The sequence below is a fragment of the Diceros bicornis genome, chromosome 36 (assembly GCF_020826845.1).
Source record: "Diceros bicornis minor isolate mBicDic1 chromosome 36, mDicBic1.mat.cur, whole genome shotgun sequence".
In the NCBI taxonomy this organism is placed as follows: Eukaryota; Metazoa; Chordata; class Mammalia; order Perissodactyla; family Rhinocerotidae; genus Diceros; species Diceros bicornis.
In genome coordinates this window covers 218,243-232,533 of record NC_080775.1, presented here as the reverse complement: position 1 = coordinate 232,533, position 14,291 = coordinate 218,243, and the positions used below count along the sequence as shown (strand labels likewise).

At 48.4% G+C, this 14,291-nt stretch overlaps 1 protein-coding gene across 4 annotated transcripts in view; it reads left to right on the top strand.

Moving 5' to 3' along the window:
* DIP2C (disco interacting protein 2 homolog C) overlaps window positions 1–8,807 on the top strand; it is a 443,076-nt gene extending 434,269 nt beyond the window's left edge. For all 4 annotated transcript variants that reach the window (XM_058532329.1, XM_058532328.1, XM_058532326.1 and 1 more), the window contains 4 exons: window positions 1,253–1,327; window positions 2,434–2,608; window positions 4,318–4,441; window positions 8,214–8,807. In XM_058532329.1, coding sequence (XP_058388312.1) covers window positions 1,253–1,327; window positions 2,434–2,608; window positions 4,318–4,441; window positions 8,214–8,466 — 627 coding nt within the window. In that variant the 3' untranslated portion in view covers window positions 8,467–8,807. The remainder of the gene's footprint in view (window positions 1–1,252; window positions 1,328–2,433; window positions 2,609–4,317; window positions 4,442–8,213) is intronic.
* Window positions 8,808–14,291: the final 5,484 nt, after the last annotated feature.

Here is a 14,291-nt window from a genome sequence, read left to right as displayed (position 1 = left end):
ACTTAATACCATTGGCCAGAGTTTAGTCATATAGCCATGCCTAGCTGAAAGGAAGGTTGGGAATATCATATTGGTCTGAATATCTACAGACCTAGCCAAAAATCAGGGTATCATTTACTATGGAAACAGACAAAGAATGGTTATCAGGGGACAACTAGTAGTTCCTGCCACAGTGGTTATGTTTTTTATAGAACTAAAGAGAAAGAAATGTATTTAAACCTAAATGAAGACTTTTTTTTTTTTTTCTTTTTTGGCCCCAATTATCAGATCTCTTCTCCACTTGACATAATTCTGAAAGCATCTTATGTTGCTTCGACCTTTTATAATCAGTGTCTACACAACCGCCAATTAGAATTCTTCGTACTGAGTTGGTTCTAATGGTAGGAAGCAGTCCCTACCTGCCCGCCCAGACTCAGTCGAGGGGACCATGAGTCAGACACAGAGACCAGAGCTGCATGGCACACTTCAGATGCAAGGGACAGGATGGCTTTTCCGAGAGTTGTGCCCACATCTCAGCCATACAATGTGAACTTAGCTGAACCGAGACAGACTGCATTCTAGATTTCCAGAATCAGCTTTTGCTTCCTTACTTACATGGTTTCAGTGGAATTCGGAATATTTCTAAGCTAAACTTCCATTAAGAAGGAGATGCTAAATATCGACATTATAATAAAAGATGTTCGCCAGGGGTTCTAGCCATAACACACTAGGCTGCTCCAGCAGCGACACATGGCTCTCACTTCTGGCCCCACTAAAGCAGCTTCCCCCTCAATCATTTTGCCATACCTGCCTTATTTTTGAGTCCACATTCATCTCCAAAAACTTCATCCCTGACTTCCTTAACTCAGTGCCTACTACAAGCATCACCCTTCATTCACGCTAACATGCCGTGATGTGAGGCATAATATTAAATATAATTGAAAAAAGTTAATTGAAATAACTGAAAATTCCTATTTTGCGAGCATCAGGCTGTGTTAAATTGTATCATTTATCACGTTTTTGTTCAAATTATTAATTTTAAGATCATTTTAACACGGGCCCTGTCACTGTAGTAATCACTACAATGAAATGCGATTGTTATGCTGTAATTACGTGGGGCCTTGCTATGTAACTTTGAGTTAAAGCCGTACCACTTCCTAAATGATTTTAGAAAGGAAATCAGGCACACGGCATGAAGGCCACATTGAGGTTGATTGCTGTGTAGTGTCTACCTGTCTGTCTACTGACGAGAATGTTCTCCTTTCCCACATAGATACTTCCAGGGGTTCGGATCATAATCGCCAATCCAGAAACAAAAGGACCGCTGGGAGACTCACACCTGGGTGAGGTGAGTATGAGGTGTCCACGTGGGTGAGGTGAGTTGTGGGGTGTCCACGTGGGTGAGGTGAGTTGTGGAGTGTCCACGTGGGTAAGGTAAGTTGTAGTGTGTCCACATGGGTGAGGTGAGTTGTGGGGTGTCCACGTGGGTGAGGTGAATACGGGGTGGCCTCTGAGACCAAGTTTACTTTCCTGCTACACCGCTCCTGTTCTCGACACCAGTAAACAGGACCCCATGTCATATTCCGTATAAACTGGAGAAGTCACGACTGACTAGCTGGGAAATAACTTGAGATAAGCCTTATTGCTTAAATAAGTCCCTGAAAGTTCAGGATTACAAAATAGAGTTTCCTTTAGGAAGTGTGATAGGTTTTCTTCAAAGAATTTAGAAAAGAGAAAACAGTGTAGGTGGACTGAGTGTCCTTGTTTCCCGCGTGCCTGCCTTCGTTGCTGGGAGGGCCTTCCTCAGAGAACGGGAGAGAAGATGCAGCTCGTAACAGCGTCAGTAAGGGTAGCACGCGAGTCAGGGAGTGACAGATCCTCCTTTTGGTCCGAAGGTGGCCCTTTGCACTTTGTTCATTGTGTCTGCAACGAGCACACTCGGGCCTTCTGTTTCCCATTTGTTGATGTTATGTGCCGTTATGTGCTTCCCTCTTAGAGGTAGTTTTGTTTTGTGTTGTTTCATTGCAGTATATTTCCAAAAGTGTGCAAACCATGTGAAAGGGAAAAATAAATCCTAAAGCTTTTCAACATTTTTCCAGATTGCTTTTTAGAAACAACCATTACGTTTGAATAAGTGCAAGGAAACTAGTACAACTTTGTTCATTCGATATGCTTATTTTTAAAACCCAGTTAGTCTGCTGTAGCAGAATTCTCGACGGGTGGATGGCTCCATTGTTTGCTTAGCCACAGGCTTGCTGTAGAGACTTTATTTCAGTGAACTTTGTGGCATCTGTGTCTCCCCAGAAACCTGAATGAGATCAGCATCGTCTTGTTGTTACAGTCCAAGGACACTTTCAATATCACTGAATATAGTGTACTGGAATGTAACGGTAGTTTGTTCCCTGGAGATAGCCTCAGGTTAACTTATCCAGTTGTATTTTGCTTCCTTAACAGATCTGGGTTCACAGTGCCCACAATGCCAGTGGTTATTTCACTATTTATGGAGATGAATCCCTCCAGTCAGATCACTTTAACTCAAGACTAAGTTTTGGAGACACCCAGACAGTCTGGGCCCGCACAGGCTACCTGGGGTTCCTGCGGAGAACCGAGCTCACGGACGCCAATGGAGGTGAGAGTCAGATGGGCGGGCGGAAGGGCCAGGGCCCCTGGACGCTGAGCAGCTGTCTGGGGTTTGGGATCCCAAGCCAGGAGAGCACGCATGAATGCTCGCTGCAAACCAGCCTGAAAATAGCCAGGTGTGAAAGAGAGGAGGGTCAATGAGAGTGTGTCCCCTAGCTGAGCTGTGCGTCACATTCCCTGTGTTCTCATACAAGCCAAGAACAGATTCAGACCCAGGGCTGGACCCAGGCCTCCATGTCCCATGACAGAGAGCCCATGGCCCCAGCTTTCTGATGCCTCCTTGCCAACTCTGAAGCTGTGCAGTCCCACACAGACCTGCCTGCAGCGGAAACTGGGCAGCGGCTGCAGGCGCACACACTCTCCTCTGCCAGGACAGGTCTGGCCCGTCAGGAAGGGGTGGCAGCGAGGCACTCTGGCCGTGGGCGGTCAGCGGGTCTGGGGACTCTGCGCCCAAGGGAAGAAGTGAGGGTGGAGGCTGCTGCTCTCTCTGGGGCTGGCGTCAGGCGGGGACGTTACCCAGAATGAAAATGTAAGAGCCTACTTGCTCTTCAAGTGTTTGCTGATGCCTGAATCTTTTCTCAGCTCCTTGGTTCCACTAACGATAGAAGCAGGGCTCGGTGTTTCAGAGGGTGGGAGCAAGATTTCTTGGTGGATCCTGCCAGGTGCAAACCCAGGAGACCTCAGGGAGGCTTCCTGACATACCTGCCTGGCCGGAGCTGTGCTAACCGGGCCGAACCAGCATAAATTTAGGGAAAAAGTACAAAAATATTTTGGCGTCACATTTGCAATCTGGGACAATCATAGACTGTTTCATTTGAGGGTGCTCTCTGGGGTTCCCATGAAGAACTGAGTTAGAGATGTGAGGGTGATTTTCCAGCCTTCCCCAGGAGATGGGAAGGGGTGGTCCTGGGGGATCCCAGGGCTGGGACGGCAGGGGGTCCCTGCTGCCGTCATCACCAGAAGCCGACAAGTCAATTTCTCCACCTCATCTGACTTACATTGGAAAAGATTTATTTTCTGGTATTTTGTATGTCGATCACTTCTTTCAAATTCACCCTGATGATATACTTGCTACCCTAAAGATTAAGGATGTGTCTCCTGATTTTTAAGGAAAGATGGACTGACTGCATGTTGTCTGCAAGGTTTGCAAGAATGATAAGAATAAATTTAACGGTTATATGAGCTAAGTAAGGAAAGCTTTGTTCACAAACGTTATCAGAAACTACGCTTTCTTTTCCTGCTAAGACATGGAATAATAACCGAGTTAAGACCTCATATGATGGAATCAGAGGGAATTGGATTTAATTTTGGCTGTGCAGTGTCCTAATGTGTGACTTTGGGAGAGCTCCTGAGGACTCAGGCGCATCTGCCACCCCAGGCCCCAGGCAGTGCTCAGACGCACTGAGGACCACGGGATCATGTCTGACGGGCATGGACGCTGATCCAGGAGACGCCGTCCCTCCCATGGCCTCGAGGCTGCAGGGAGGTTGCAGATGCGCCAGCTCTCCAGGGACACAGCACCCTGGCCCGCGGCATTTTCCTTGAGAGCCTCAGGCTGCAGAGCTTCCCCAAGGGAGGGAAATACTGATCCCTTTCTTTGCATCTCTTTCTCACTCTGGGTAGTTTTAATCTTCTCTTCTTGAAGTGGCTTGAGCAGCATGGCGGTGAAACTCACAAGTGTTTTCCTGCCCTGAGCAGAGCGCCACGATGCCCTGTATGTGGTGGGGGCCCTGGATGAAGCCATGGAGCTGCGAGGGATGCGGTATCACCCCATAGACATCGAGACCTCGGTGATCAGAGCCCACAAAAGCGTTACCGAGTGGTGAGTGATGGCCGGCGCTCCCACACAAGCAGGACGGGGTTTGTGCGGCCATGGGAGCCCGTGGGGTCCCGTGGAGGCGTCTCAGCCTTGGACTGTAACCTTCCCTCTAGGGGAATGACTGAGCGTTGAAGGGGTGCTCCTGGGTGGACTCGGTGTCTCAGGCACTTCCTGAGAAGGACGTGCTAACGACTGGATAGTGTCTTCCGGGAGGCCAGGCTGTCGCTGTTCATGTGGTTTTTAGTTTACGAAAGCATGATGTAGGGAAGAAACTGACTGCACACACACAGGCACAGGGGAGCACTCGTGACAGCAGCTCGGAAACTGTGCAAGTCCACGTGCCGTGTGAGGTGGCCTTAGATGATGAGAGGAGGAGGCAGACTTGCCCCAATTAAACAAAACCTGATGGTGACAAGTCTCCCATCCCAGGTGCCCTCCGAGGGCCAGGGGCCTTGGGGACCTGGGGTCTGCCCTCCCGGCTGTTCGATTGGCTGTGACACGCTCGGTGTGCCCCTTGAGAGGCAGCTGGCCTGGGTGCTGCCACACCGACCATGTTCTCAGGTCACTCAGCACCAGTACGTGGCGTCGAAGCTCAGGTCAGGAACCCTGAGGGAGACACGTTCCGAAATCTTTGTGGCAGTCTCTCCTGGGGGTGGATGGGTCTGAGATTGTTCACTGCCTCTTATTAGCTGACGCAGGCTGCAATGTGTTGCCACTTACTGAACCCAACACGGAGGACTTGGCAGAACAGAAGAGATAAGAGATGGAGTAGGGAATGTGTACAGTCCATGCCTGGTCCCGTGGTTCAGACTGGCTACGGCCCTGCTCGCTTTGAAACAAAGTCCGCAAATTGCCAAAGCTGCTCTCCACTCGAGTGCACCAAGGGGACAGGCGCCCAGAAAGATAGCAGGCCCAGCGCCTGCCTCAGTTTCCATCTGAAGAGCTGTAAATGTCAATTTAGCCTTCCATTTTTGTATTTCTAAGGAAATAATTTCATTGGCTTGTGTTGCCTCCCTCAAGTATTTTCTATCTAGTTTCAAAAAGGTTGTTTCCACCTTAAAAGTCTGCGGCAGGGACTCCCTGAGCCCCTCGTGGGTTTGCAGGCCACGATTCTAGTTTTTGTTCTAAGCATCATTGTTGTCCACCACACTGCGGTGTGGCCTTGCCCCGTGGGCATCTGGCCTCATCCTACCTCTGTCCACAGGCGGCACCAGAACGAAGAAAGAGCGGTGGTCTTGTTCTGATGGCTTCAGTCCATTGGAAACTGCCCAGCACAAGCCGCCCTGCTGTCCACTTTCCTCCTGCTTGCCTTCCTGCCCTTGGGTCCCCCCAGTTACGTCATACTGAGAAAGAAGGATGTGACCCCGTGTCATGCAGTATGACTGTGTCACTGCTGCAGAGTCCAGCCAACCGACTCTCCCTTCTCATCTGTTACCTTCAGAGTGTCAACCCAAATAATCCATAATCAATCTATGAATCAGAATTTGGGGTGAGTTTATTATGAGCCAGGTCTGAGGACTGTAGCCCTGGGGGCATCCTTCCCCTAAGGAAGGAAGGGCACCAAAGAAGTGGGGTGTGCAGAGTAGGTGAATACCATCTTGGAACAAAGAGCATACATCACATATGATAGGAATGTCCTTTTTACAACAGTCATGAGATGCTTAGCTGGCACAGCAGGTCAGTGGTCACAAGGTGAGCACGGCAGGTCAGTAATTAATCCTTAGTTTCCAGGAAGAGATCCTTATCCTTAAAGAAATGCCTATATGGGGGAAGCTACATCCCTATCTTTAAGGGCAGCATTCTTGTCTTCGGGACATTGTAAATGTTTAAAGTAAATGTACAATGCATGCTCAATGGCCACGTCAGGCCCTTTTGGAAAAACAAGATCAGGCCAAATTAGTTGTTTTTTTTTTGAGGAAGATCAGCCCTGAGCTAACATCCACGCCAATCCTCCTTTTTGCTGAGGAAGACCGGCTCTGAGCTAACATCTATTGCCAATCCTCCTCCTTTTTTTTCTCTTTTTCTCCCCAAAGCCCCAGTAGATAGTTGTACATCATAGTTGCACATTCTGCTAGCTGCTGTATGTGGGACGCCACCTCAGCATGGCCAGACAAGCCGTGCGTCAGTGCACGCCGGGATCCGAACCCGGGCCGCCAGTAGCGGACCGCATGCACTTAACCACGAAGCCACGGGGCCGGCCCCCAGGCCAAATTAGTTTTAAACCAAAGAACTTCCTGATACACTCCAACATATCCTAGTGCCTTGTATTTATTCATCACGAGGTGACCAGGTACAGCCCCCCAGAAAGCTCTGATGAAGGAACATGACCAGCGTCCAGCCCATAGCTTCCTGGCAAACCCCTCCTCAATTAAATATGGAAATCCGACCTGATTCCTGAGACCGTGTCATCAATTTCAAATGCCATAATAAAATTATACCAAAAATGGCAGAGATATACATATATGTATAATCTGTGGTATCACTGACTCACAGTATGGGCTCACTTGGGCTATGCAGAGCGATATTTTAGTGTCACAAAGAGTCATGGAAATTCAGCACTAGCACATTTTCTTTGGAACAGCCCTCAGCAAGATTGTTCCCTTAGGTATGCACACTTATCACAAAGCAAAATCCAGAAAGAGAGAGCTGTTGAACACATTTTCCAATATTTCCCTTTCAACTTATATATTGGCCATACTGAACAAAATATGCATTTTTTTACTGATAGGCATACTCTCACACTTTTAGAAAACAATGAGTTTTCCCAAATATTTCCTGCCTCACAGCTAAGACAGAACCTTCTGTGTGTCTGGCATGAGAAAGCAGATAGCAGCAGCCCACTGCAGGGCCCTGCAGCCTGGTCCCTCCTCCGCGCGGCCCCTCCCCCCGGACCCTCCTGGCCTCCACAGCCTAGCAGACCAGCTGTAATGGATGTTAAGCTTGTTACACAACCACTTTTTAAAAGCCCTGCTGTATGAGGTTAATGTGGGTTAAAGTGTAAAGCACAGGATTAAGCTTCCACAGACTGGGCAGACTGAATACTCTGGGTGACCCTCCCATTGAACCATCCCAAATAGAACACTTCTGAGTAAATCTTCGACGTTCCCAAGGAACTACCCCACCAGGTAGCTCTTACTGTATCCCAGTCACCCCAAACTCGGCACTTTAAACAGTAATCAGTTATTATGCCCTCACATCTGCAGTTGACTGCTGGGTGATCTGGCCCCACTGTGGCTGGAGCACGCAGGTCAGCTGGGCGTGGGGCTGGCGGCTCTTCTCCATGTTTCCGTCCTCCCAGGATGTCCCGCTCCTGCGGTGGCAGAGGAAGCCAGGACCGGCTCAGATGCCCCAGCTGCTCTCCGGCCTCTGCTGACTTCCCACTGACCACGTTGCATGCTGGCCCAAGACCAAGGGCAGGATACCGAGTCCACGCTGGGGGCATAGTGTGCAGATCCAGGGAGGGGCTCTTGCCCCACAGCCCCACGCCCCTTACACCAGCTGGGGGCAGAGGGCAGGGCTGCTCTGAGGGCGAGGCCGCTGTGGAGATCGTGGAGCACGCGGAGCGGCCACCATGAGAGCAGGCAGTAGCAAGTCTGACGACGGGAGGGAGTGAACGCCAGTGAGTGGAAGGAGGGGGCTCAGAGAGACCAGCAGGGCGAGGAGGCTGTTAGCGCTCAGGCAGATCCAGAAAGAACCCAGTGGGCCTTCTTGAAAAGAAGACGTGATAATTAAATAAAAACCTTGCCGTACGGTGATGGTGTTTTCTCTCTTCCAGTGCTGTGTTCACCTGGACAAATTTGTTGGTGGTTGTGGTGGAGCTTGATGGGTCGGAGCAAGAAGCCTTGGACCTGGTCCCCTTGGTGACCAACGTGGTCCTGGAGGAGCACTACCTGGTGGTGGGGGTGGTGGTCGTGGTGGACATCGGCGTCATCCCCATCAACTCCCGGGGGGAGAAGCAGCGGATGCACCTACGGGACGGGTTTTTGGCAGACCAGCTGGACCCCATCTATGTAGCCTACAACATGTAGTCTTGTCTCCAGCTCCCCCGGACTTTTTAGAGATGTAACGTTTTTCTCAGTGTCACTGAAGTGTGCGGAAGCAAGGGCCACGTTCGCCAGAATGGAGCCTTTTGCCGCACGCTGGTGAGGAGGAGACTTTCCACGGCGTCCTGATTGGCGTGGGGATGAAATGTGAATTTACCACTGAAGTTTGCTCAGAGGGACTTTGGATTATTGCCTGCAGTTTGTTGGAAAAGCCCATTTCAAAAACTTTCTTTTCTTTTTTTTTTTTAATTATTGGATAATAAGTGCTTTCTTCGTAAATGTGGTATTTTGTTAAGCCAAAATAGCAATTAAAAAAATATTCAGCCCTTCAGGTGGGTTCTTTTAAACAATTTATGTAGTGTGACGAAGAACTGTTTTCTCTGTTTTAATGTGTCATGAAATCTTAATGACATGGACCTGTTACTAATTTAAGCCATTGCTAGAGCTCATCCTTTTAGGAACGTTTGTTGAGGTACGAGAAACCTTCCAAACAGCACCTTCAAATTAGATTTTAGCCGCTTTCTTTGTCAGAAATGTGCTGGAAAACAAAGGCTAACATGTGGCCTTTGGAGTTAAGCCTAGAATGAGGAGAAATTATAAATAAGGTGTATTTCGGCAATTATCTTACAGATATCTTTGTACTAAACTAAAAGATAAAATAAGTTAACTACTTCATATGTAATTATGTACAAAACGTTTAATTTATTTTGATCTCTTTAGAAGTATAAAAGAGAAAAACATTCAAGAATATTAAAGTCTTGTAATGTTTGCTAATATAAAAAAGTGTTGTATTATCTTGCGTGGATAGTATCACAACAAATATATATATATGAAATATAAATTCACTAATGAACCAAGGAGATTTTAAAGTTTAAAATGCAGAGCCTGTCACTTGCATGGTGTCCCCTCCATGGAACTAGATAGAGAGACTCTCACACCCGCTTTGCTGATACAGCCGCCGCAGAGCGCCCGTGGCTGGTCTGAACGTTCCCTCCAGAGCCAGAGAGCAGCAGGCGAGACTGCCGTCTCAGAGATGGCGGAGGGGTTTGAGGCTGCTGGGCGCTGTTTTTCCTTCGCTGTGGGGGCGACCGCGAGCGGCTGGTGCCCGCCCGCCTCACGACACTGAGCAGGCATGAGGGAAGGCAGGTGGGAGGAGCACTCTTCTCTTAGCTGCAAGAATTCGTTGCACAATGTTTTTATCCTTTTTGTTACTGTCACCTTTCTTTGGTCCTTGGTATGAAAAGGAATGATGTTCTGTGGTCATTTGCACCGGGCTGCGTTGATTCCCCTCAGATGGCCACTGTGTGGAGTGGACAAAGTGTCCAGAACCGCTTTACGGGAAAAGACTCACATAGGGAAACGTCACCTCTGCCAGCTGTCTGGGGTTCCCTGGCCAGCGTGAGCAGAGCCCACGGGGAACCTGTGCGAGCTGCCCCAGGACTCCGAGCAGAGCCACTGGCCGCAGCGAGGAAGCCTCACGGCTGCCTTCACTCGCCACCTGGGGATGACACATTTCTGATTTCAGTCTCGCTGGTGCCTCACACGCCTTTGAATTTCCAGAGCTCGTCTGTGCCAACCAAGAAGAGGTACGAGCTCTCCAAGCGCGATTTACTTTAGGATTGCCCCAGTATGACCCTGCAGTGGCTCTCGTTGCTAGATATGCATGAGTAGGATTGTTGCTGGTCAGAATTTAGATTCTCTTCTCAGCATACCATGGGCGATGTCTTCATCTGCCTTTGCTGTATGTGCCAGCAGTAAGCCCTTTGCTGAAAGAGAGTTTTGTTTGACTTCTGAGATCCAAGGCTAATTGTTTTTTAAAAATTTTAAGTGGTATATTTTTTTAATTGTATATGGGGTGCATCCTTCCATCTCCACAAATCATTTGATTTTTAAAATATTGTTTGACTTCATTGCTGTGTATGAATATTTCTTGGCATGCTTCAGATACACATTCCTACAGTCTTCTGCTTCTGAAGGAGAAAACCCACCACACACAGAAAAAAGACATTTTCTTACACACACCACCTTGTTTAAGGGGAAGGGAGTTTAAGGTTTCAGATAAGGTACTGGTTAGGAAACACAGTTGCGGGATAACTTGTCAGGTCCAGCTGAGGTCGAAGCAGACAAATCAGGTGTCACTTCAAACACAAGCTCCCCTTCACCAGATGAGCTCCACACGCCAGGCATGCGGTTGTGGACGTGGTCTCTGGTGTTAGAGGTGAGGTCCAAAGGGTTGGGGGCTGGGATCGAAGTTCTTTTTTTTGTTGTTTTTTTTGTGAGGAAGATCAGCCCTGAGCTAACATCCATGCCAATCCTGTTTTTGCTGAGGAAGACCTGCCCTGAGCTAACATCGTAGCCGATCTTTCTCCACTTTATGTGGGACGCCGTCACAGCACGGCCTGACAAGCAATGCGTCAGTGTGCACCCGGGGTCCGAACCTGGGCTGCCCGCAGCAGAGCGTGCACACTTAACCGCTACGCCACGGGGCCGGCCCCATGGGATCGAAGTTCTGTTTTGCAGAAAAGGAAAGTAGACACTTAAGAACCCCCCATGTCAGCAATAAAGAAGGATCATTCTGTATTAGAAATCGTGTTGTAGATAACTCGTTCCTGACAAGGGAACAGATGTTTGTCTTGTGACCTTGTGCTTCTGAAGTCAGACAAAACCGTGTCATCAGCTTGCACAAAGGAGGGTGCGCAGTGCACATGGAGACACAGACGTGACCCGACAGGGCGGCTTCCTCATGGTGCTTGTTTATTATCTCTATTTAATCCTGCTTGACACTTTACCCAAGGGAAACGGTCCCTTTTATCAGTTGAATGTTAGCAGCGTTATTTCATAGAGTGTGATGGCTGGTTAGAGAAATGTACTCAACCAGTCACAGTGTCAAAGGAAATTTTTATGTGCGAAGGATGGCAACCTTCTCGTATGTTACACCACCAGTAAGCTTTGTACATCTGTGATAACGCCTGTTTTATATTCAAATGAACAAATAAAAGCTTTTATTTTTGTTGCTCTGGAAATAGCAGTTTCTTAATTGGCCCCCTGGAAAACTGGGACAGCTTCAGTCCCAGGAAGGAAGTGACTCCTACAGGGAAATGTGTCTGACTCTGTTTACATAATTTGTTGCATTACTTATTAGTACAGAGAATCATACTTTGAACAATGTTTAAATTTTGGTGTGGGCATTTATTGCGAAAAAAATTCCTATGGCAACAAATGTTTTGTGAAATGTTTTTTTTAATTCTTTTAAATATATCTAAATATATTTGTTCACATTTTGCTGCAAGTGTACAGATTATTGGAAACTTTTTGGGACAGAGAGTAAACATGAGTCCTGTGTGCCGATACTCTCTGTCAGCTGTGTGACAGGCACGTTGCAGCTCAGGAAGCAGGTCTAGTGACCGCTCCAATCCTAAGTACCTTTGGACTTTGACAGCCAACAAATCTGAGAATTCTTATGGCTTTGTCTTTCGGAAAACAGTAGCAAGTTAACTGGCCTTCAGCCTAATGGTTATAAAAAACTAAATTTTATACACATGAAAATCAGTAGACCTCAAATCTGCACACAGATCACTGGGGTTACCTATGTGCCTTTGTATTAGGACTCCACTTGTCCCCCCACAACTTTTGTCCAAGAGGGTCCCACACTAATTGGGGGACGATGCTTTGGGTGTTTGAAGGTGGATGCTGATGTAAGACCAGCCTGGCTGCATCAGATCACACAGAATATTGAAGGAAGACCCCAGTTTCTCAGATGGTGGCCTAACAGTGATGAGTCAGATGAAACAAGGGGACCAAGAGAGCTGCCCCTGCACAGCCCTGCTTTGGACAGTGTATGTGCATACCTGTGTGTACCTGTTTACCTGTGTGTACCTGAATGTGTGTACCTGTGTGTGCCTGTGTACATGTGTGTGTGCCTGTGTATGGGTGTGTACCTGCGTGTGCCTGCGTACCTGTGTGTGAGTATAGACTGCTCTTCTGTGGTGCCATGTTCTGCATCCTCTAGCATAATGCTGAGTTCTTGGGACACAATCAACAGTAGTTTGTTTGGCTGGTCGATTATCATTCTGTCTTATTTTCCTCCTCGATATCTCAGCATAGAGACGGGATGGCCTGTCCACCTTGAGAAGCGCTGAGGCTGCTTATGTGGAGAGAAGTTCCATTTCCTTAACACCCACGTCTCCTGTGACTTGCAGCTTCCACTCACTACTTTTCTCAGTGGAACTCACAATCCCTGATCCCCTCTGACATAGGAAACCTTTTATTTTCTACCCTATTCCAGAAAGGCATGCAGGACCCCATGTGGCCATCCTTCTAGAGTGAGAACAGCAGCTGGTGCCAGCACTGTCTCCCTGTCACAGTCAGCCTGGCTCAGTCGAGTGGTACTCTCAGTCACTACCTCTTCCTGTCTTTCAGTCATTAAGGTTAATTCTGTGAGTAAAATAACTGGGCAAGACCAAGATCAATCTGACATCTTAGCAAGAAATTTCGATCGGCCCCTGTGCCATGGTGGGCTGCTGTTTTGTGGTGGTGACATCTTGAGATGGTTGACAATACCAGCTCCCTCTGGCGTGTGCGGATTTCTCCGATGTACAGTGACTTTTCAGCCCCTGCCCTCCCCTGACACACACCTCTGTCTTCATCCCTCTCCATTTCATCATCACCAAGCTGGACTCAGACTTCCGTGGGTGGCGAGAGTGTGTGAACTCTGTCCCGCTGTGGCCCATTCAGCCCCTGTCAGAACTGGCATTCGAGTGGAAATGAGTGGAAATAAAGGGAAGGGACAAAGCAGACTTCTGTCACTGCCTCAGAGACCAACTCTCAAGACCTCTGGGCAAACAGCTTCTCAGCCTGGCCAGCCGGCCTTATTTCCAGTCTTGTTTGTCATCAGGGCATCGCCCTGCCAAGGGAAGGAACAAGATAGGAAGCAAAAAGTTAAAGTACTTTAGGAAGTTGGGTTACATAGCATATTTGGACAGAAAAACGCATTTTCCTCTACTTCCCACCCTGTGTGAGGAGAGTATACAAGACGCCACATTCTAGATGGTTCTCCAGGTGTGGCAGACCCCAGATGGAGCTGTCAGTGCTTCAGGAGGCATAGACTGACCAGTGAAAGAGCAAAGGGGTAGAAATTGAAAGTGGGAAGAAAGAATCAGCGACTGGTGGTGTGTCCAGCCTTGCTGCCTGGCAGGGCGGAGGGCAGAGGAGGACGACGGCGGCTTGCGCTCTTCTGCTCGCGTTGCTGTTTCCTGACATCGTGTTGACGACGTGTGTTCACTGTCTCTTCACCCGTCCGGCTTCCCTGTGCGGACAGGGTGTGTTTCCCAAGGCCTGCCACGGTGCCCTGCACAGAGCAGGCACTCAGTGAACGTGCTGTGGGAAGGGACTCCTCCCCGGTGAGTGGCATCACGGGCCTTGTGAACACAGGGCTGGACACCCTCCTGGGAGATGGGTGATAGAACGGGTGGGTAAGAGGAGCTCCTGGAGACATGATGAACTTGCTTGTTTTCATAATACAGAAAATGCCAGTGAGTCCTGAGAGCCACTCAGGCCTTGTTGCCAAAGGTCATTAATTATAGTAATCCATTGTTGGGGCCCAAGTATCCCCAGCATTTGACAAATGACTAAAACAACACAAAGAGGATGAAGGATGACAAGGGGAAGACGGGAAGGAATTAGAAATAAATAATATGGTTAGTGAAGAAGTAACTCATTCACAAGATGATACACATTAGAAAGATCCATGAAATAGTCAAGTAGTATAAACCAAAAGTGGGAAGGAAGGAGAGCATGGAAGGATACAGAAA